Source organism: Callithrix jacchus, chromosome 4, assembly GCF_049354715.1.
Source record: "Callithrix jacchus isolate 240 chromosome 4, calJac240_pri, whole genome shotgun sequence".
Lineage (NCBI taxonomy): Eukaryota > Metazoa > Chordata > Mammalia > Primates > Cebidae > Callithrix > Callithrix jacchus.
In genome coordinates this window covers 65,535,102-65,556,175 of record NC_133505.1, presented here as the reverse complement: position 1 = coordinate 65,556,175, position 21,074 = coordinate 65,535,102, and the positions used below count along the sequence as shown (strand labels likewise).

Here is a 21,074-nt window from a genome sequence, read left to right as displayed (position 1 = left end):
AAAGTCCTGGACTAATGGGGAGCTGGGAGCACTAGCATTTCCCAGAGTGGAGGGGATTTGCAGATGCTGACAATATTTGAGAACTTGAAAACTTGACCATTCATTTAATTTTCAAAAAGCTGGTCAAGAAAAAAATGATGCACACAAAAAATCATTTCAGCCTGATGACAGCAAATCAGTCCGCGAACAAACCAAGTGGCTTTGCCATAGATAGAATTAATGTTTCTCATGAAATGGAAAGATTTAAATAAGGCAGAGCTGGAGCTGGCAAAGGAAGTAACATGAATGTCTTCCGATTGTAACTGCTTTTTATAAAGAGACTTAACTTGGCATTTTTGTAGAGAAAATGAAGTTCAATATTGCTTGCATTGAGAGATACATATATAAAATCAATCTGGATCCTGATTTTGTTTTTCAGTATGAATACCTACATTCAAATAAAAACTGCTGTGTTCATTTTAAAATAGTATCTGGAGAAGTGGTTGAGGTTTTTGTATATCAATAGCACTAATTACTTTGAACAAGTAAGTGTTCTTTAGTTGCCTCACTTTATCCCAAATAAAAGAAGAATCAACACACTGGTGAACCTTTTTAACAGAATGCAAAGTAAAGTGTTGATACTCCATGCTGAAAAGATTCTAGTGAAATAGCTACATTTTAATTACTGAAAAAAGTATAAAAACTGCTATAACCTTTATAAAATTTTAATACCTGTGAGGCCATTAAAACATATATACTCTTTAACCGAATATAATTCACTCCTGGGCCTTTACACAGAGAAAATCAGAAACAAAAGAAGGAAAAAGTCCTGTGTACAAAAGTATACTGCAGTAATAGCAACAAGTAGGGAACAACCTACATGTTCATAAAAGGGGAATGGATAAAGATATAACTACATAAAATAGAGCTAAGTTGGCAATTAAACAGACTTTATATCAGTATCTAACTTTTTTAAAAAGGCAAGGTACAACGTAGGAATTTTAGAGAATTGATGCATTTGAGAAAAGATGAAGCAGATATATAATTGTTCACAGTGGTAAGTTATAGGTGATTTTCTCACATTTTATGTCATAGTTTCTCATGTATCAAAAACTACATTCATATTGAGACACATAAATATATCCAGAATAATTTGGTATAGATGCCTTAACATTGCTAAATGAGACAACTCTGGAAAGATTCTTGTTTTGTGATTCCTTTTATCCTAAGCACAGTGCTTTGTTAACACTGTGTGTGTGCTGCTTGGGGTAAAGAATTTCTAGACCAGGCACTGTGGCTCCTGCCTGTAATCCCAGCACTTTGGGAGGCCAAGGTGGGTGGATCATGAGGTCAGGAGATTGAGACTATCCTGGCCAACATGGTGAAACCCTGCCTCTACTAGAAATACAAAAAAAAATAGCTGTGTGTGGTGGTACGTGCCTGAAATCCCAGCTACTCGGGAGGCTGAGGCATGAAAATAACCTGAACCCGGGAGGTGGAGGCTGCAGTGAGCTGAGATCTGCACTCCATCCGGGTGACAGAGCGACACTCCGTCTCAAAAAAAAAAAAAAAATTTCTAGTCAGCTAAATGCCCCAGGTGACTGCATGATTCCACGCTAGACCAAGTACAGGAAAAAGCAGTGATGATGTTCTTATCCCTAGCTGAGCACTTGTTTTCCCCGACAAACTGTATTCATCCACAGAATAGTGAAATAAGCTAGATCCTAGTACGAGACAAGAATTCAATCTAAAAACTCTCTAGATAGATAATTAAAATATTGCTAGTTTTGTTATTCACAAAACTGAAGATACTTGATGGAATATTTTCCTCATCTCAGACAACTTTCCGTATCAACTAAGTGGCTATACCTAACACAAAGAACTAGTTATCAATTAAAATAGTATTGTACCATTTTTACACCACTATGTGTAAATGCTCTCGGGTTTGAAGACTAATTGAATCTGCTTTCAGCATTTTGTTGCAGAGTTTTGGAACTAGCTCCTTTAGAATGCTCTAACAGCTTGATGGCCTTGTCAGAGTTTTCAATGTTTCTAAGCAGAGTCTCTAATCTCCTCTTAATTTTCTTCTGATCTTCAAGAGCACAGCCAATGACTATGGATTGAAACTTCTGATCAACTGGCCCATGTGGCACCTCAGACGAACATGCACTGTAAAGCGACATTAAATGACTCTTGGCATTTCCCAAATCATCCAGAAACTTATTGACCACCTCATCGATAATCCTTGTGGCATGCTTTAGGGATTCTTGCTGCTGGGGGTTTCTAATTGTTTCTACTGAAACTTCAACGGTGAGAGTTCTTCCCATCAAACGGTTTGCAGTCAGATTTAATTCTTCTCTTTCTCCTAAAATACGAATCAATATGAGACATAAGCTTATCCATGTCAAGAACATTAAGGCATTTGTGACTAAATTTATCAAGTACCTCTGCTATGCAATTTTTTTAAAGATAAAAACTAAAACTATAGCATATAAGATTAACTGGTGAAATGTATTAGATTACCCAAAGAGGTTGAAGAATACCATTTCCTAACAATCTTTATACATGGGATCCCAGAAGACTTCCCAAATTGGCATGTTTGCAGAAGAATTGGCAGGTATGTATTTGTAACTAGGATGGAGATCAAGTCTTAACACCGTGAGGAGTAAGCATATATAGGGTTTGTGCTGGGTAGAGCGAGGTCAGATGTCCTAGATCTCTCCATTGATCAGAATACACTGCCCCAAATTTTGGTTGAGAAAATGCAGCCATGATAGAAGATAAGCTGGCCTCAATACAGGCACTGACTTCATCTTTCTCCAGACAGAAGCAGGACAGGAGTAAGTCTTGGCCAGCACAAGGAGGAGCTCTACCAACATTTCATTATTTATATGAAAAAGTCAGCAGTCTCCTGCTTGTTCTGTTTTGTAACTTCCTAACTCATTAATCTGTGGGCAGGATAGTGTAGAGAGACTAGATCACGACCCACCACAGATGTGCCACAGTTTTGATCTGGACTTAGATTGCTTAGTATCTCACCAGCCACTCGGCTCACTAATGAAGCCTGTGGCACCAAAGGAGCCCGAGTAGGAAGTACAATGCCAATTAAAGGAAATCAAAGTGACCTATTTCAACACAGCCAGTCATGTTCTTCACATGAAAATGACAGCACAGGCCAGGTGCGGTGGCTCACGCCTGTAATCCCAGCACTTTGGGAGGCTGAGGTGGGCGGATCACCTGAGGTCAGGAGTGCCAGACCAGCCTGGCCAACATGGTGAAACCCTGTCTCTACTAAAAATGCAAAAATTAGCCGAACATGGCAGCGGACACCTCTAATTTCAGCTACTCAGGAGGCGGAGGCAAGAGAATCGCCTGAACCCGAGAGGCGGAGGTTGCAGTGATCCACGATCGCACCATTGCACTCTAGCCTGGGCAACAAGAATTAAACTACCGACTCAAAAAAACAAACAAAGAAAAGGCCGGGCGCGGTGGCTCAAGCCTGTAATCCCAGCACTTTGGGAGGCCGAGGTGTGTGGATCACGAGGTCAAGAGATCGAGACCATCCTGGTCAACATGGTGAAACCCCATCTCTACTAAAAATACAAAAAATTAGCTGGGCACGGTGGCGCATGCCTGTAATCCCAGCTACTCAGGAGGCTGAGGCAGGAGAATTGCCTGAACCCAGGAGGCGGAGGTTGCGGTGAGCCGAGATCGCGCCATTGCACTCCAGCCTGGGTAACAAGAACGAAACTCTGCCTCAAAAAAAAAAAAAAAAAAAAGCACATTTTTACGTTCATGCCTTTACGTTCATGAGGACAAGTGTCCTCATTTCCTCTACATTTTCTTTCCTGTCTTTATTTTATGCCTCAATTCATCTTTTCTTGTCTCTACTTCTCTGCTTCCACTCTCTCACCCTTTTCCTCCACTTTTCAATGTCTTGCAGTCCAGTAACTTGTAAAGAACTGAAGTTATGAGTGTGAACCTGGGATAAAACACATGGCCTTACTGCTTGGGGCCAGCTCTTCTAAGCTTGCAGGCTTTTCCCTCTCTCCCAGCTATGGGCTTGGGGTAGGGAGCATACTGCAAGAAATCTCTGAGTAAGTGGCTGTTGTAATAAACTGACAGCTGCAGCTGCTCTCTGCGGCTCACATTAAATGCTGTGGCCTAGAGCACACATACCAAAAGTCAAGCAAAAATTTACCCACACTTATCACAAACTCTTTAAAGCAGTGTAAAAGACGAGCCCCTTCTGTGGAGATGACTCTCACCGTCACTGATCTGCCTCATGTCCTGGCTGTTTTGGATACTGTGGATCATTTCCAGAAGGATTTCTTTCTCTTGCTCAACAGCAGTTGCTGCTTCTCTCAAAGCTTCAACCCTATGGAAATTGGGGAAAAAAAACCAGTTACTGTATGGAGGATGTTCTTCCTGTTAATTTTCTTTCTCTCTCATTTCAGCCCAAATCAAGTTTAAAGATCACCACTTTTCAAAAATTCTTCATTCTTGCTTTAAAATTCTTTTTCTATTTTTATCCATTTGTCTTTCTCCCATTTCCTCTCAGCTCATAAGGTAATCATTCTCTTTACTGTTTGTCTAATAGCACTTATTTTTTTTATTAGATCTGTATCATTTGTATATTTTGAATTTATATCTCATTCTGTTTTTGCTTTTTTTCACTTTGCATCCAGGTTCTTATGAGTACTTTTTTTTTGAGACAGAGTCTTGCTTTGTCACCCAGCTGGAGCACACTGACACGATCTCACTGCATCCTCCACCCGCTGGGTTTAAGTGATTCTTGTGCCTCAGCCTCCAGGCCCGGCTAATTTTTGTATTTTTACTAGAGACGGGATTTCACCATGTTGGCCAGGCTGGTCTCAAACTCCTGAACTCAAATGATCTGCCCGTTGCAGACTTCCAAAGTGCTGGGATTCAGGTGTGAGCCACCGCACCCAGCCCCCATGTGAACTTCTAATCAGTTGCTTCTAATTGCTGTATAATACCCCATGCGTACACCTACCTGATTTTTCCTCTCCACTCTCCCAGAGATGTACAATCAGGTTGTCTACCAGATTCTCATTACACTATAAATAACACTTCTATGAATAAACATCCCTTTTGGACCTTGGTGAGGATTTCCTTAGGACATATACCAGGGCAGCATTGCTGAGACACGGGGTATATGTACTATGCTTCTAACTTAGTACTACGATTATTCTGCAGAATACCTGTATTCTTCATCCACTCTCCACAGCAAAGCACAGGAGTCCTCGTATCCTTACCAGCACTCCACATTTTCCAACTTACTACCAGTCTAATAGAAATACACTGATATGTCAGTGTTAACGTGCATTTTCCTAATAATTTCAGACATCTTTTTGTATCGTTAGCCTGTTCATAGACTTTTCCTATTTTGTTTTTCTATTTGTAAACAGGAGTTACTGTCCCCTTGTTGATATGTATACTCAAGAGATTCTTATTGGACACAGATATTGCAACCATCTCTCATCCTCTCATATAGGCCCCATGTCTGGGATGTCTTACACTAAAGAGAGACATTTATTTTGAGGTGATCAAATCCATTTTTTTTTTTTTTTTTTGCTTTAAGGCTTATGCTTTCGAAGTTTTGACCTAAGGTCTTCCCCCACCCCTTGGTCATATTTTCCTACTATTAACTTTCTAGTTCTACCTTCCTTATATTTATGTCTTTAATCCACCTAGAATCAACCCTTGTATGTAGTAGTTCGGTAAGGATGTTGTTTTATTTTTTTTTCCCAAATAGCCATTTTCCCCAACATTATTTACCAAACAATCCATCTTTCCCCTAGCAAATGTATATTAAGTTTATCTCTAAAATCTCTATCTCATGCATTAGTATATTTAACTGTTCTTATACCAGTGCCCAGTTTTTTTTTTTTTAATAGCACCAGCCTCATACTACATTTTACTATTTGGTAGAGCAGGCCCCTCAATCTTCTTTAAAGATAACTTAGCTATTTATGGACTTTTATATCTCCATATAAACTCTAGGCTAAATTTATTGTGTTTCTCAAAAATCAAGAGAAATTAGACATCTTTATAACATCATTCTGTTAAAGGGCGTGATCTATGTCTCTTCATTTATTCAGATCGTCTATAGAGTTCTGATGTATTCTTCATAGTAATCTTTGTGGATATTGTTGCTGTTGTGAATTTATATTTTCTAGTTGATTTTTACTGGTTTGAGAAGTGCTGGTTTTGTAGGTTTATCTCGTCGCTGACGACCTTAATTTACATATACTCATTTTAGTGTTCAGTCTATTGATTCTGTTGGTTCTTCTGGGTTAATGATCGTATCATCTGCAGTAGTTTTTATTTCTTCCTTCCCAATCCTATTACCTTTTTTTTTTTTAAGAAAAGGTCCTCCAGTCTTCCAGTACTGTATTAAACAGTGGCAATGATGGAAGTGTCTTTGTCTTTTCCCAAGTTTAAGGGAAAGTCCCTGTGGTTTTTTTGTGTGTTAAGTCCTGTTCAAACTATAGAAGCACTACTTTCTCCACCTCCCTCAACTGCACACACATGCACTCACTATACATACACATGAATATACCCAGTCACTAAAAAGCTAAGCTGTGGAATCATGGGAGCAACATAAAAATACACATATTGTATATTTAACCTGTTCTGTACTTCCAGGGCACCTTCTTATTATGAATTACAGTAACTAAGTCACCAACTTTTGCAAAATGAAATAGTGACAGACCTATCCCCAGTATTTGGATGGTCTGAGAAAATACAAGGTCATAAAGATCTAATCCTAATTGCTGTCTTAAGTGTGCACAGAAAGAACAACTTCACCAATGTTTTAGCATGTTCAATTCCATAAAAGGATCCTCCCCTACCCCAAGCACACACATGCCTTTTCCCCCTTTGGTTACCCACCTATTATACCCCAAAATAGTACTGACAGGCTGTAAAATCACAAGGTATCTTTATTCTTCAAGATATTAAACACATGTCAATCAATGAGAGCTTGTTATGTTGCTCAGGTTGGCCTTGAACTCATGGCCTCGCCTCCTCAAGTGCCAGGACAACTGGGCGGAGCCACCGCGGCCCCCAAAACTCATGTCAAACTTTGTGTTTATAAGAGCCAGTAAAAGCAAAGAACTGGGAAGAATCTCGTGACAAATTTGGCTAGAGAACACACTCAAATTACAATATTCTACAGAGTAATAGTAATGCAAGTATCAGGCCCTATTACAGGACTATTCCCTATTTACTTAAACATTTTACATTAGCAGTCTTTCAGAAAGATAAACTAGGGCCCAGAATGTAAGAAAGAGACCGAGTTGGCAATGAATACTTATACTAAAAGCACAAATCATGACCCCAATAAGTATTTAGACAAATGACACAGGTAAATCATGTGACTGGTAAAGAGAAGATGCTGAAAGAAGAGATTAATTTTTCAACACTTTTTTGGTTTGTATTCAATTGTAAGATGACAAAGAGAGAACAATGTTATTCTGAAAAGGAAAGTTTCATTTACTAGTTATAGCAGTCAGATCATGTTGTTAACAAAATAAGATAAAAAAGACATTCTAGGAAAAAAAATAAGCCTGTCATATGAAGAAAATATTTTATCATTAAATGAGACCAAATAATTAGATGAAACTTCTAAATTTTGTGTTTTTTGGACCCTCCCCCCACCCCCAAAGGCTTTCTTTAAATATATAATAGAAATTACCAGGGCATTATCCCTATGAAAAACAGATTTCATCATTTATAGAACTTCTTATATACATTTTTATGCATACCTTTTTCATTTCATGAAAAGGCAAAATGTCATTCTTCAGAATGTAAACATCTCAGGGTTTATTTGGCAGCATGGGTTTTTCACGTCCTAGTCCCTCTTCAGGTAGCCTTCTTTCTCCCTGCCCCTTGTCTACTGGGTGATCCTTCTTCAAAACCCAATCCCTTTGGCAGGAATTGTTTCCTTAGCTTCTCCCTTCCTTTCCCATATGACAATTCATGCTTCCTTTGGCCCTGTACATTCATTTATTCTACGGACTACCTCATATCTTACATTTTTTCTTTTAAAAAGCTGAATCTAGATCTCTAGTTAATTTAAGTAACATTTGTACTGTTCATCTGCCATTGCTATCCTTAAACTCATTACGTGTCTTTTGTCTACACTTTACAATTTTCCCATTAGTTCTAGAAAATTCTTAGACGTTCTATCTTTGAATATTCCCTGACTCCCATTCTATTATTTTCTTCTGGAACTCTGGTTAGAGAAATGTTGGACCATCTCACTTTATCCTTCATGTTTCTTAATATCTCATCTGACAACACTTCTCTTGGCGGAGAGGGGCAGTTCTGTTTTTACTAACAGATCCTGGAAGCAGCTACAACTCCAAATTGGGAAAGAAGTTATCCTCACATCAAGGCTGGCCTGGGCTGGGCTCCTGGAAAACTCATGAAATCACAACTAAGTAGGCTTTGACAAAAAGAAATTTTAGTCAGAATACTCAGGAAGACAAAACCGGAGCGCAGGCATCCTCAGATAGCCCCCAAGTCTTGGGCACCTCATGAACCTCAGTATCAAAACAGAAAACTGCTGGGAGCCTTAGGAGGAGTACAACAGAAATTTTGCCCAAACTGTGGCTACTGTTAATATGTCCGCTAATAGAGAATGCAGTGAAAACTGCCGGCGCCACCACTACTAGCTGTGCAAATGGGTCAGTCGCCTATGAAACAGGATAATAAGGGAACAGTGCTTGTGACTCAATGAAGTAAAGCAGGTAGAGTTTAACAGTGACTGATAGCACTGACTAAAAACAATTACACACACAAGTTAATATGTATAATGTGTCTAGAATTGGCACTGGCAAGTATTTATAGTATGATAGCCATTATATTCTTACCATTATGAATGTGGGCTTATTAATGATGAGAATTTGTGCTTTCATAAAAAAAAGGAAAAATGGCATTTGCTCATATTGTGATTTGAAAGAAATCATTTCTAAAACAGTTTTTCTCCCCCCACAAGATGGAATCTCCCTCTGTTGTCCATGCTGGAGTGCAGTGGTGTGATCTTGGCTTACTGTAACCTCCACCTCCTGGATTCAAGCAATTCTCCTGCCTTAGCCTCCTGAGTAGCGGGGACTATAGGCTCCTGCCACCAAGCCCAGCTAATTTTTGTATTTTTAGTAGAGACGGGGTTTCACCATGTTGGCCAGGCTGTTCTCAAACTCCTGACCTCAGGTGGTCTGACCACCTCAGCCTCCCACAGTGCTAGGAGTGAGCCATTATGCCCTGCCGTTTACAGGTTCTTAAACTCAGAGTTCTGTCTCTTATTCCATACTCCTGTATCAAAAGAATGCTATAATGATCACTTTTAGGCAATGTAAAATTCTGAAGGTTTTTCCTAATCATCACCAAAGTATTACATTACATTTACTGTCAAGACACTTTGGTGTAAAGAAGGGACTGGTGTTTTTAGTGCGAAGAGCCACTCTTCAGTAGTATGTCCTTAGGCAAGCCACTTCCATCCTTATGGACCTCACTTCCCTCATTTCTAGGAGAGCCTTCCACCTACCTCAAAGGGTTTTTAAAGCTTCAAATAACAATGTATATGAAAGATGTTCTTTTCAATTACAGGCTATTATACAATATTAACTATGATGCCATCTTGTTTTGTGACTCCTGGAACACTGGCACACCCTAACATGAAACTTTAAAGCCAGACAAATGACCCTTATCACCCCAACCCCAGTTCTTCACTACCTGGGTGCAGGTTAAGCCACAGCGAATGGCTGACAGGAAGGCGGAAGGACCTGTGATGTGGTAAGTTGCGGGAAATATGTGAACACCCAATATCCCAGTCCTGACATTTTCCCCTCTGCCAGTCTCCAAAACCCACCCCACAAACATCTTCATTACCATCTTGAACTTTCTAGGAGTTACACAATGCCTAGCACATAGTATGTGTTCAGTAGACACTGAATTAAAGGCCAATTTAAACTGAATTTTTATCTCTTTCAGGAAACTCATATATTCATCGATATATCATTCCTACATTTTGAAATGTGACATTACTTAACTTCAAGAAAATTCAGGCATTAAGTATTAGAGCTTGGAAAGCCAGGCTTCCTGGCTTCAGATTTGGAGTTTACTACTCTCCAGTTGTGTGACTTTGGACAAGTCATTTAAGCTGCTAAGCCTCAATTTCTCTATCTGTAGAATGGTGATAATAGTAACTTCCACAAAGACATGGGGCCTGGCACATAATATGTGTTCATTAAATGAATAAGCATTAGCAGGTGTTTTAGAAAAAACTCTCACACTGTGTTTTTCTTCTGCTGTCACACTAACAACACAGAAGACTACTGTGAGCAAGTATGTGGGGGATTTTCCCCACCAACAAGCAGCGGACACCAGCTAAATATCCTCCAACTCAGCTCCAACACTATCTACCTGGAGACAGTGTCAGACCCCACAGATTGAAAGCTCAGTCCCCAAGACCCTACCCCCACCCCCAAAAGTTGCAAGTCTAGGCCTCCAGAACTTCTGACCCACTGGCTTCAAATTGGGGTTCCCATGTCCCCTCTTTTGGTTTAACTTCCTGGAGCAGCTCACAGAATTCAGGGAAACACTTACATTTACTGGTTTATTATAAAGAGTGTTACAAAGGATATGGATGAAAAGATGTATAAGGTGACGTACAGGGGAAGGGGCACAAAGCTTCCATGCCGTCCCTGGGCATACCACCTTCTAGGAGCTTCCACATGTCCCAGCTATCTGGAAGCTCTCCAAACCACGTCCTTTTGGGTTCTTATGGAGGCTTGCTTCATTAAATAAGCATGAATGACAACCATGTAGAAATGTGACTGGACAAAAAGGGTATGCTCTCACACTAACAGACCAAATGGGGAAACCTAGCAAGCCCTGTCTATTCAGATTCTTCCTGGCCTCCCCGTTGTCAACTCCTTCCTCCAGGGCATGGGGCAGGACCCTCTCTGGAATGAGGGTCTTTTGACCCACAATCAGACAAGGCAGGTGAAAGAAGGTCAGAGAGAGATTCTTTTCCCTGACGCCTAAAGCACCCCGACATTATAACATAAGACAGTAACAAGGGTTATGGGAGTTATTAGCCAGGAACTGTCATAGCATTTTTTATAAATTACAATAATTGTTTAAAAGTACCAATAAGTAAGATGGTTTGAGCCGATGAGGAATGCAAAACTCAGAATCTATTGAGAATTGATCATAAAAACCGAGAAAAGGGAATCACCTTTAGAAGGAAGAAATACAGAAGACAAAATGCAGTCCAAAGAAAAAAGGCTAGTGTTTAGATAAATTCCATTAGAGATAAATAAAAACCTTTAACAGTTAGTAGAACTGCTGTCAAACATTTTAAATATCATGTAGGTCAGTTCATACTCCAGGTCACAAAACATTTGGCATAATCCTATTTTCAGTTTCATAGGGAAGAAATTTCTTACTCAATTGATAGGACCAATGTGGTTAGGGAACGTTAAGTGCACACAGCTAAGTACAAACTGTAAGGTTTTATTCTACCCAGTTACACTACTTTATTACTCAACATACAATCAAACTACTAGAGCAAAATTACATAAGAGTTTCCTAGTTTCTTTTAAAAATCAACCTTGTTGTACTCATGATTCTCGTTTTAATAGTGTAGTGTTCTGTGCCATTGCCCATGTGGTTTCAAAAAAACTTTAATAGGATCAGTATTAGCATTTTTTCTCTATTTTTGCTTACCTTCAGAAATCCTTTTCAGCCAGTACTACTTTTTTAAAAAGAAGAAAAAAAGCCTACAAAAGTCTAGAACTACTAAAAAAAAAAGGCCTTGAAACAAACAGCCACATATTAATCAGACTTTTCTCAACTCAAATATTAAGCAAGTTGTAATTTAATCAGTGATGTGCAGTAATCAGAATTCATTTTACATTAATCAAACATTAGAATATAATAATCTTCAAAACCTGAGGCTTTATTTTAAAGAGGAGCACTTCAGAGTGCTTTTGTACCTACCACATGTGAGGCATTTCAAGTTGGAGGACAATGACTCCGCTTGAAGGAAGGCAGGGTGGAGTAGCATCCTCCCTATTCCTTTAGGAAAAAATCTTTTCTTTCTAAGGGAGAGCCAGAGTGAAGTGGTTGAGAACATGCCCTTAACATTCTTAAGATATGGAGAAGTGTGGGTTACTTGTTACGTGGCTCCCTAAGGAGAAACATTATCAGTTGGAGGGACTTCAAGTAACTGAAGCCACTAATTTCTGCTTTCGCTCTACTTTTCCTGGGAGTGGAATGGGTCAGGTTTGCTAGTACATAGAAAATCCATGAGGAAGCATTACTTCTCTCTTCCACTTGCCTAATTCTGAGTGGAACCCCAAAACCCGGCGTAGGGCTGAGGTTTCTCTGCTGCCATCCATGAAATTATCGTGAGTGGAGAATCTCTCCCTCTCTGGCTCTTTTCTCCCAGTAGTAACAGTAACAGTGCCTCACTAGTTAAGAGATACCGTGGTTATTGAAGTATTTTCTCGGCAAACGGACACTTCATGCTTGGGTATACTAATGGAGGGAGATAAAGACACACACAGAGTGTTTCCCCAACTTTTTGGCTCACATGCCTCTGCTCATGCACAACCTAGAGAAAAAGATGGAACCAACTCCTGTGTACAGATTCAGGGGATTGCAGGTGCCTAACACGATTTTCTTTTAACTACACTTGTTCACAAAAATTTCACAGGAACTTGAAACAAACATTCAACAGGAAGTATATAAAACTTTTCAATACACCGTTAAAGTCCTTCCATAAATCTATTAACATTAAATTGTTTCGAAATTCTACGCACGTCTACTTCTATATTACCTAATAAAATCTTAAGCAAGAAAAGGAGAAAACTACCTTTTCATGCTTTCAGGCCAGAGACTATCACTTAGTCTTCCATGCAGGGAGGTGCCCAGTACGGAGAAACTAACGGAGCGGCTGAATACCGCCAGCGAGGTTAGGGGAGACAGGGGAGGCAGCAACGTCTTCACTGCACTAAACACCCAGTAACCCTACCACCCACCCCTCACCCCTCTCTAATCTGCTCTCAATGGATCGCGGGGTTGGTTTTGTTTTTTTCCATTTTTGCTCCGAAGTGCTCTGAAGCAGGGAAACTTAATTTCACGTGAAGGGCCACTGTAAACTGCTGCCTCCTTTAAAAACGCATACGGGAAAAGAGTAAGTTAAAAACATCTGGGGCCACACAGAAGGTTCTAGAAGTTCTGCAGACCCCGGCTGCCACAGTCCTTAATCGCATGGAATCTCACCGGGACTTTTATATCCTCTGATTTTTTTTCCCACTCTCCAACACCCAGGTAAGTCAGAGTGTGGCCACTGATTACGCCCTCACAGGTTTAGCTTAAATCGAACGCGTCCTCTGTCGGACTAGGGGAGAAAATCCGAGAAACAAAACTGCTCCACGTCCATCCACCACAAATCTCAACAGGAAACTTCTGCGGCCGCCGCCTCACTGTGCCCCAGACCCCGGCCAGCCACACACGGCCTCCGTCCGCGAACCGCGGCGCAGCTAGCAGGACGCCCGAGACCGCCCGCCCGTCAGCCCGCTAGCCCGCCAGCCCGCCGCTCACCTGAGCTCCAGCTGGTCCAGGCTCTCCAACAGGCGGCTGGAGCGGTCGGCCATGGAGGAGGAGCGGCAGAAGCGCCCCTCGTTGGCTTTAGCGTTAATCTTCGCTTGAGCCATCTAAGCTTCTGACGTGGGGCAGCCGAGAGGTCACCGGCCCCTCCGGCGGCGGCGAATGGAGCGCTCCTGCGGCTGCAAGCGCTGCCGTCACTACGCGGGAGCCCGCCCTCCCCGCCTCTGACGCCCGCGGGAGCAACCCTAGAGGACCCGCTAACACCGCGGCTGCCGCGTGGCCAAACAAGGGCAGGCGCGGCGCCCGCGGGGCTCGGGGATGCCGGGCCAGCGAGGGAGCAGCCGCGGCCGGAGGAAGAGGTGCGCGGACCACGAGCGCAAGGCTCTGAGGCGCCAGGAGGGGCGCACGCAGAGACGTAGCGCTTAATGTGGTCTGCCGGGTCTGCCGCTTGTCTCGTCAGCTCCTCAGACCCAGGAACTACCCGAAGCGCGCGCGGACCCACAGACCACCCCCAGCTCCGCCCTGCGAGGCCCCGCCTCTCCGTGCAGACTAAAAGTAACCAACTCCCCCCACGCGAAGGTTCCTATCGGTCGATGGGCTGTGGGTGTATTGCTCAGTAATGGGTTCGTTTAGTTTCTCCCAGCACCCATAATTCAAAGCAAGAACAACGACATTTGAGTCCTGTGATATGGGGAGAAAACGGCCTTATGTAAAACACAAGGCAGTACAGCTTCTAGGCAGACTACACGCACCTGACCTTCCTATTACCACTCTTTCCTGAGATGAGTAATGAAAGCACCTACAGCAACTGAAGCTTTGAAAAAGAAAAAGCTATTCCATCTCTCCTTGTCTAGCTAGATGTGGGAAGCAAGGTGAATATATTTCATTTTTACCATTCTATTTTGAATTTGAGACTGGGTCTGTCACCCAGGTTGGAGTACAGTGGCACGATCACGACTTAGTGCAGCCCTGACCTCCTGGGTTCCATCGGTCCACCCACCTCAGCCTCCCAAAGTGCTGGATTACACGCTGGGCTTAATGAAGGGGTTTTTAATTTTTGCTATTAAAATTATGCCTGTTAAGTGAACCAAGATCTCGCCAACTGCTTCACACCAGCCAGGGCGACAGGGCGAGACTTTGTCTCAAAAAATAATAATGATAATACTTCTGAGTGAAATAATTGGTATTAAGGAGTCTTCAACTTTTAAAAATCTTCTGTTAACAAAAAGATGCAGAAGGCCTCTAGGTCAGGCATGAGCTGTAGTTGACAAAAGATGGAGTAGAGCTGAGAGTATAAAGACTGGACTACTTAAAAAGTGAGGCTTTGGTCCCTCTCCTGATAGCTCTATGCCTCTCATTGCAAGGATGAAAATCTACAAGGCACAGAAAATGATAGATAATAATAGTTTAAAGTTGAACCACCACCTTTAATCAAAGAGATCAAAGCAGTTTAAATACTTGAACAGAGTTGAAGCCCTTAAGGCTGGATCCCAATTCCCTCTGAACTCATTCTAAATCCTAATTAACTATTGGGGTAGGGGATTATTTGACCTTATTAAAAATACTCTGTCATGACACAAACGAAATCAAAACACATTTTGTGAGTGGTCTGAAAGCCTATCAAGTGACTTTGGAATCATCCTGAACTCTTTTTCTCTCATAGCCTACCTAGATCCAGCCTATTAGTAAATCCCATCAATTTTACCTTCAGAATCTATCTAGATTCTTCCCAATTATACCCCACCATTCTGGTTCAAGCTACCTGGTAAGATTGCACTTGGAGTACTACAATAACTTCCTCTCTGGTCTCCCTGCTTCTACTCTTGTCTCTCATGTACATATTATCTCAGTGCAGCAATTACAGCAATCCTAAATAAGGGAGATCATACCATTTATTCTCAGAAACTCTCAATGGCTCCTCACCTCAGAGTAAAAGCCAAGGTAATCAGAAAAACCTCAAGGAGTTCATTTCATATTACTCTCCTAACTCATCCTGCTTCAGCCATACTGGCCTTCCTGCTTTTCCTTTAACATGCTAAGCTCCTGTCTGCACCTTACTCTCTTCCACCTGGAACTCTCTTCCCTATATGTATTTTCATCCTCACTCCCTCCCTTCTTCAGGTCTTTGCTTAAGTTTACTTATCAGTGGGATCTTTCCTGATCACCCTATTAAAAATAGCAAGCCTCCCCTCAACTCCCTGTCCCTGCACTATGTATTCCCTTCCCTTATTTTCCTTCAGTACACATAATGCCATCAGATACGCAGTTTCATTTATTTGCTTACTACCATTGTACAACCCCTCCTTCTCCACCAGTGTGTGCTCCACAGAGGGGTAAGGGCTTTGTTTTGCTTACTGGTATATTCCAAGTTCTTAGAACAACTGCTGGCACATGGTGGGTACTCAATAAATATTTTGTGATTGAATGAATTAATGAGTGAATGATGTAATGAAAAGATAAGCATCTTTGTCAATGTTATAAGCATTTACTTTTGATGATAATTCATATAATTTTCTCTGTTACAGAGATTACATCTCCTTGTGTCTAAATTAAGGTCAAAGTATGAATTTTAAGATGATTTTTAATTATTTAACAAGTAAAAATACAATCAGTGACAATTATCAATTAAAACATTAAACAACCCAGTTACCTTTTCTTAAGAGTCATGATGATCAAACCTCTATGTACAATCTCTGGCAACAAGGTGCTGTTTCCTCTTGCCCTGCCCTGAATCTGCTTAACCACTCATCTTTCTGGGATGCCCCTTCTGCTCCTCAGTATTGTGAGCTCCTGCAGATGTGTTTAAGGTCCAGCTCAGTGACTACCTCCTAGAGCCTTGCTTGACCACTTAAACATACAAATTAAAAAGCACAATGTGGTCATTTTGGAAAGATCATTGATACATTCTGAAGCAACAATGTCTATTTAAAAAAATGCAAGCAGGGAGAAACAGAAGTGACAGATCAAGAAATTAAAAACACAAATTGTGGATGAAGACTATAAGAATAAAAAAATTCAATTTCACACTAAAATATACAGTGTTACAGAGAAGGAACAAAACTCTAGCCATGGTATCTTTTTGTCTTAAATATAAAGAAAAGCTCTATATTTATAGAAATGTTTTTAAGTTTGGTAAATAATTACTACTCAAAATTCTTAGAGATAAGACATTTCTGGTCAAATGACATGAAGCATATATACAAAGATAATATGACAAGCCCTTCTTAGTCTTCTACTTATGTAGTATTTTTTATTACTCACAATGGGGCCTCAATATTTAAAAATTAAATATGTAACACGAAATGAAGGAAACAGAATTCAGTGAATAACTAAACTGAAGATACTCCATATGAAATAAAAATTTTAAAGAGTTAAGGAAGATTATTCCTGAGCAGGCTTTCAACATTATTTCTTGAAGAGTATTATCTTTACACAAATATATAAAAAAGGACAAATATGAAAAATAGTTTTATGCAAATATTTGACACCATTCCCTTTAAACAGGAGCTCATACAAGTCACATAAAAGTCTAAGCAGGTAAAAGGAATGGAAATTGTTTCATTTAAATTATTTCTTAAAAATTAAGGTGTATTTTTTATTTTAGCAATGTGCTGCTCTAATTAAAGCAATAATTTACATCTGCACGGCACCCACAAAGAACACTGCTGATAAAATTTTAAATGTTTCTATGATCAGTTTTCATTACCCTCTTCTAATAAACATAAAGATCTCAAAGGTATAATAGGGCCACATGAGAAGTAGAATTTATGGAAAACTTGACCTATGTCATCTTTTTAATATTCATTTTCACTCCTAAAAAAATAAACTAGAATCATTTGTATAGCACAAATAAAAAGAACCAATGCTATTTGGGAAACAGCTGTCAAGAGCTTTCCTTTTTTTAAAATCCTTTAAATTCTAAATATATAAATTCAAAGTTAACTGGGAAATTGTTGCACCTATATTAGAATACATGACTTATATTTGCATGAACATGTATTCTATTCCTTCTGTACATTTTTGCACATTTAGCACAAAAATACAAAACAAAGATCAGATTTTGAACATATGAAAGCAAAAACATGTTTTCAAATACATTTGTGATAGTGGATTTCTGGTCTCCTTTAGAAAACAAACTCAAGAATTCATTATCTGAGTCTCTTCAAGGCCACTTGATGTTGTGTGGTAATATCTTTAATTACATTTCCTCAAGACTTCTTCTAATAGCTTCTTCTAATTCCACATCTGCATTAAAAAACATAGAATTTTAACACAGGGCAGAAAACTACTCAACATGTGCTTTATTTATGTAAGTTTCATCAACTGTATTCATCTTTTCAAGAAGGAAGGTAAAATCAAAATAGAAAAACACAGGCTAACTTGGCAGTTTCTCTACTAAAAAATTGAGTATTTTGAAATATGAAAATCTAGATATGATCTTGAACTTTATAACATGAACTCAGTGTGCTAAGGAACTTGCAAGTTAATTCCACTTTTAATGTACAAAGTCAACAAACTTTTAGAATTACTGACAGGTAACTGCTTGTTTCAACATTTAAAAAAAAAAATCTCTATCATTTATTTCCTAAAAGACTTGAAGTGATACATATAAGACTTTAAACTGAAACAGAAAGGCAACTCCGTGAAATGGCAAAATGTCACAGGCCATTAAAAATTTAGTTTGATTTTTAATTATACCTCAATAAAGCTGGGGGAAAATTAGCTTTAAACATCCTAGCATCTAAGATAAATAGTGAAAACTCATAGCCACATAAATGTCATCGGATAAGCATATAATATATGCTGTATGCAGATGTATGTAAACTCATTTGCAAATATTAATTAAATGCCTATTATATACCAGGAACAGCAATGTAATAGTGAACAAGACAGACATTATTGGGTTCACAATAGTTGGGTTCCATCTCCTCCCTGGGAATGATGTTAAATTCAAGAGGGTGAAATTTGGTGTCAATTTGCTTGGCTTTCATTAGCTTCTCACACCAGATTTATCGCGTCCATCTCATCCCATCTGGTCCACAGCTGCTCAGAGGCTATTTGGCTACAGGAAACAGTGATCTCTCTAAGATGCAATTGCATACTCCTCTGAATGGGGGCACAAGTGTTATGTTGTCTGTAATTTAAAGTGCTACAAGCTAGCATGAACTATCAAGTTAAATCTACACTCTAGGATCAGTTAAGTTGCCCCTAAGATGAATTAAAAGGGATAAGGAAATGCAAAGAAAAGCCAAGACACTCTTACCAAAGAAAAACAAGGGGACTACACTTGTCTAAGATATGAACACTTACTATAAAGTTACAGTAATTAATAATGTGGTACTAGTGCAAGAATAAATAGACCAAAGGAACAGCACAGTTAAGAAACAGACACTGGATTTGTAACAAAGGTAGCACTGCAGAATGACAGGGAAAGGTCTTATTAATAAACAGTAGTAGGTTAACTGATAGACCATATGGAAAAAAACATAAAATTTTACCTTTAACTGAAGGAATACACAAAAATAAGTTTGATATATATACAGATAGATATACATATATACACACATACGAAATCATCTAATACAATGTCTGTTTCACAATTAAAGTTATAAAAATTTTTGAACTAAAATTTGAAATTTGAAGTATGGTTTATAATAAATGCATATCACTTTCACATCATTATGAAGTCAAAAAATCATAAATCAAACCACTGTTAAGTACAGCAACATCTATACAAATATACCAATACATACAGTGAGCTTATATGGATTAAACTTGCCAGCTGAAAGACTCTAAAAAACAAAAACCAAGTATAATAATGTGCTGCGTTACAATGGACCACATATCCAACAGTGGTCCCATAAGATTATACTAGACCTAAAAAATTCCTGTTGCCTAGTGATGTCATAGGCATCTTCATGTTGCAGCACAACACATTACTCATGTGTTTCTGGTGATGCTGGTATAAACAAATACACTATGTTGCCAGTTGTATAAAAGTATAGTACATACAATTATGTATAGTACATACAATTATGTACAGTACATAACACTTGAAAATGATAATAAACCCTGGTACTGGTTTATGTATTTAGTATACTTTTTATTATTATTTCAGAGTGTGCTCCTACTTATATAAGTGATATTGATGATCCTGACTCTGTAGGTCTAAGCTAATATATGTGTTTGTGTCTTAGCTTTTAACAAAAAAGTTTTAAAAACAATAAAACAATTTAAAAGTAGGGAAAAGCTTATAGAATAAGGATATAAAGAAAATGTTTCTGTATAGCTGTACATAGTGTTTGTGTTTTAAGTGTTATAATAGAGTAAAAAAGTTCAACATTTTAAAGTTTATGAAGTTACAGTACACTAAGGTGAACTATTGAAAAAAGAAAATGTTAAAAAAAAGTAGTATAGCCTATTTGTACAGTATTTATAAAATCTACAGTAGGGTTCAGTAATGTCCCAGAACTTCACATTTACTCACCACTCACTCACTGACTCACCCAGAGCAACTTCCCCATCCTGTAAGCTCCATTCAGGGTAAGTACCTTCTACAGGTGTACCATTTTTAATGTATTTTTACTTCTCTGTTTAGATACACAAATATTTACCATTATGTTACAATGTCTACAGTATTCAGCACAGTAAGATGCTATACAGGTTTGTAGACTAGGAGCAACAGGCTACACGATATAGCATAGGTGACAGAGACTTTAAGCGAACTTCTTACATATGTTCAAATAGCTAAAGGAAACCAGGTAAACAATGTATGAACAAAATTAAGAATATCAGGAAAGAGAAAGAATTGTCAAAAGCCCATCAAAAAGAAACTGAGGACCTGAAAAGTACAGTAACTAAAATGAAGAATCTTTACAGGGGCTTAACAAATTTGAGCACACAAAAGAAAGAGTCAGTAAATTTAAAGATAGGACAATTTAAATTATCCAGTGTGTGTCTTGGTCTAAACAATCAACCAATCATCCAGTGTTAGGAATAGAAAGAAAAAAGAAAAATAAAGAAAAGTAAACAGAGTCCAAGGGACCTGTGGGACACCATTAAGTGAACTGACATATGCATTATAGCAGTCTAAAGAGGGGAAGTGAAATAGGACCAGAAAGAATATTTTAAGAACTAATGGTTGAAAAACTCCCACATTTGATTAAAGAGGTGAATCTACATATCCAAGAAGCTCAATGAACTATAAAGTGACCCACACTGAGACATGTTATAGGCAACTGTCAAAAGCCAAAGACAATAAAAGCAACAAGAGAGAAGCAGTTCATCACAAACAAGAGTCTTAAAAAAATTACTAGCTGATTTCTTTTTAAACAAACAAACAAACATGGAGACAAGAAGAAAATAAGAATGTCAATCAAGAATTCTGTATCTGACAAAACTATTCTTAAAGAAATTCTCAGATAAACAAAAGCTACAGAATTTAC

The 21,074-nt window shown here is 39.1% G+C and overlaps 2 protein-coding genes across 11 annotated transcripts in view; both read right to left on the bottom strand.

Moving 5' to 3' along the window:
* Window positions 1-688: 688 nt before the first annotated feature.
* On the bottom strand, window positions 689-14,108 carry BAG2 (BAG cochaperone 2). Its single transcript, XM_002746675.6, has 3 exons — window positions 13,624-14,108; window positions 4,248-4,357; window positions 689-2,344 (listed from the first exon to the last, which is right to left on the bottom strand). Exons 1-3 carry the CDS (start codon window positions 13,734-13,736, stop codon window positions 1,932-1,934), a joined length of 636 nt encoding a protein of 211 aa, XP_002746721.1. The 5' UTR covers window positions 13,737-14,108; the 3' UTR covers window positions 689-1,931.
* A 1,986-nt stretch (window positions 14,109-16,094) lies between these two features.
* Window positions 16,095-21,074, bottom strand: part of ZNF451 (zinc finger protein 451) — a 120,794-nt gene continuing 115,814 nt past the window's right edge. For all 10 annotated transcript variants that reach the window (XM_078369468.1, XM_078369467.1, XM_078369462.1 and 7 more), the window contains one exon: window positions 16,095-17,874. In XM_078369468.1, coding sequence (XP_078225594.1) covers window positions 17,828-17,874 — 47 coding nt within the window. In that variant the 3' untranslated portion in view covers window positions 16,095-17,827. The remainder of the gene's footprint in view (window positions 17,875-21,074) is intronic.

What these genes read in the sequence shown, in the direction of transcription:
- BAG2 (XM_002746675.6), bottom strand. Translation starts at nt 13,736, where the DNA reads ATGGCTCAAGCGAAGATTAACGCTAAAGCCAACGAGGGGCGCTTCTGC. An exon ending in CTGGACCAGCTGGAGCTCAG is followed by an intron (nt 4,358 to 13,623) that starts GTGAGCGGCGGG and finishes CAATTTCCATAG; the next exon opens with GGTTGAAGCTTTGAGAGAAG. An exon ending in CATGAGGCAGATCAGTGACG is followed by an intron (nt 2,345 to 4,247) that starts GTGAGAGTCATC and finishes TTCGTATTTTAG; the next exon opens with GAGAAAGAGAAGAATTAAAT.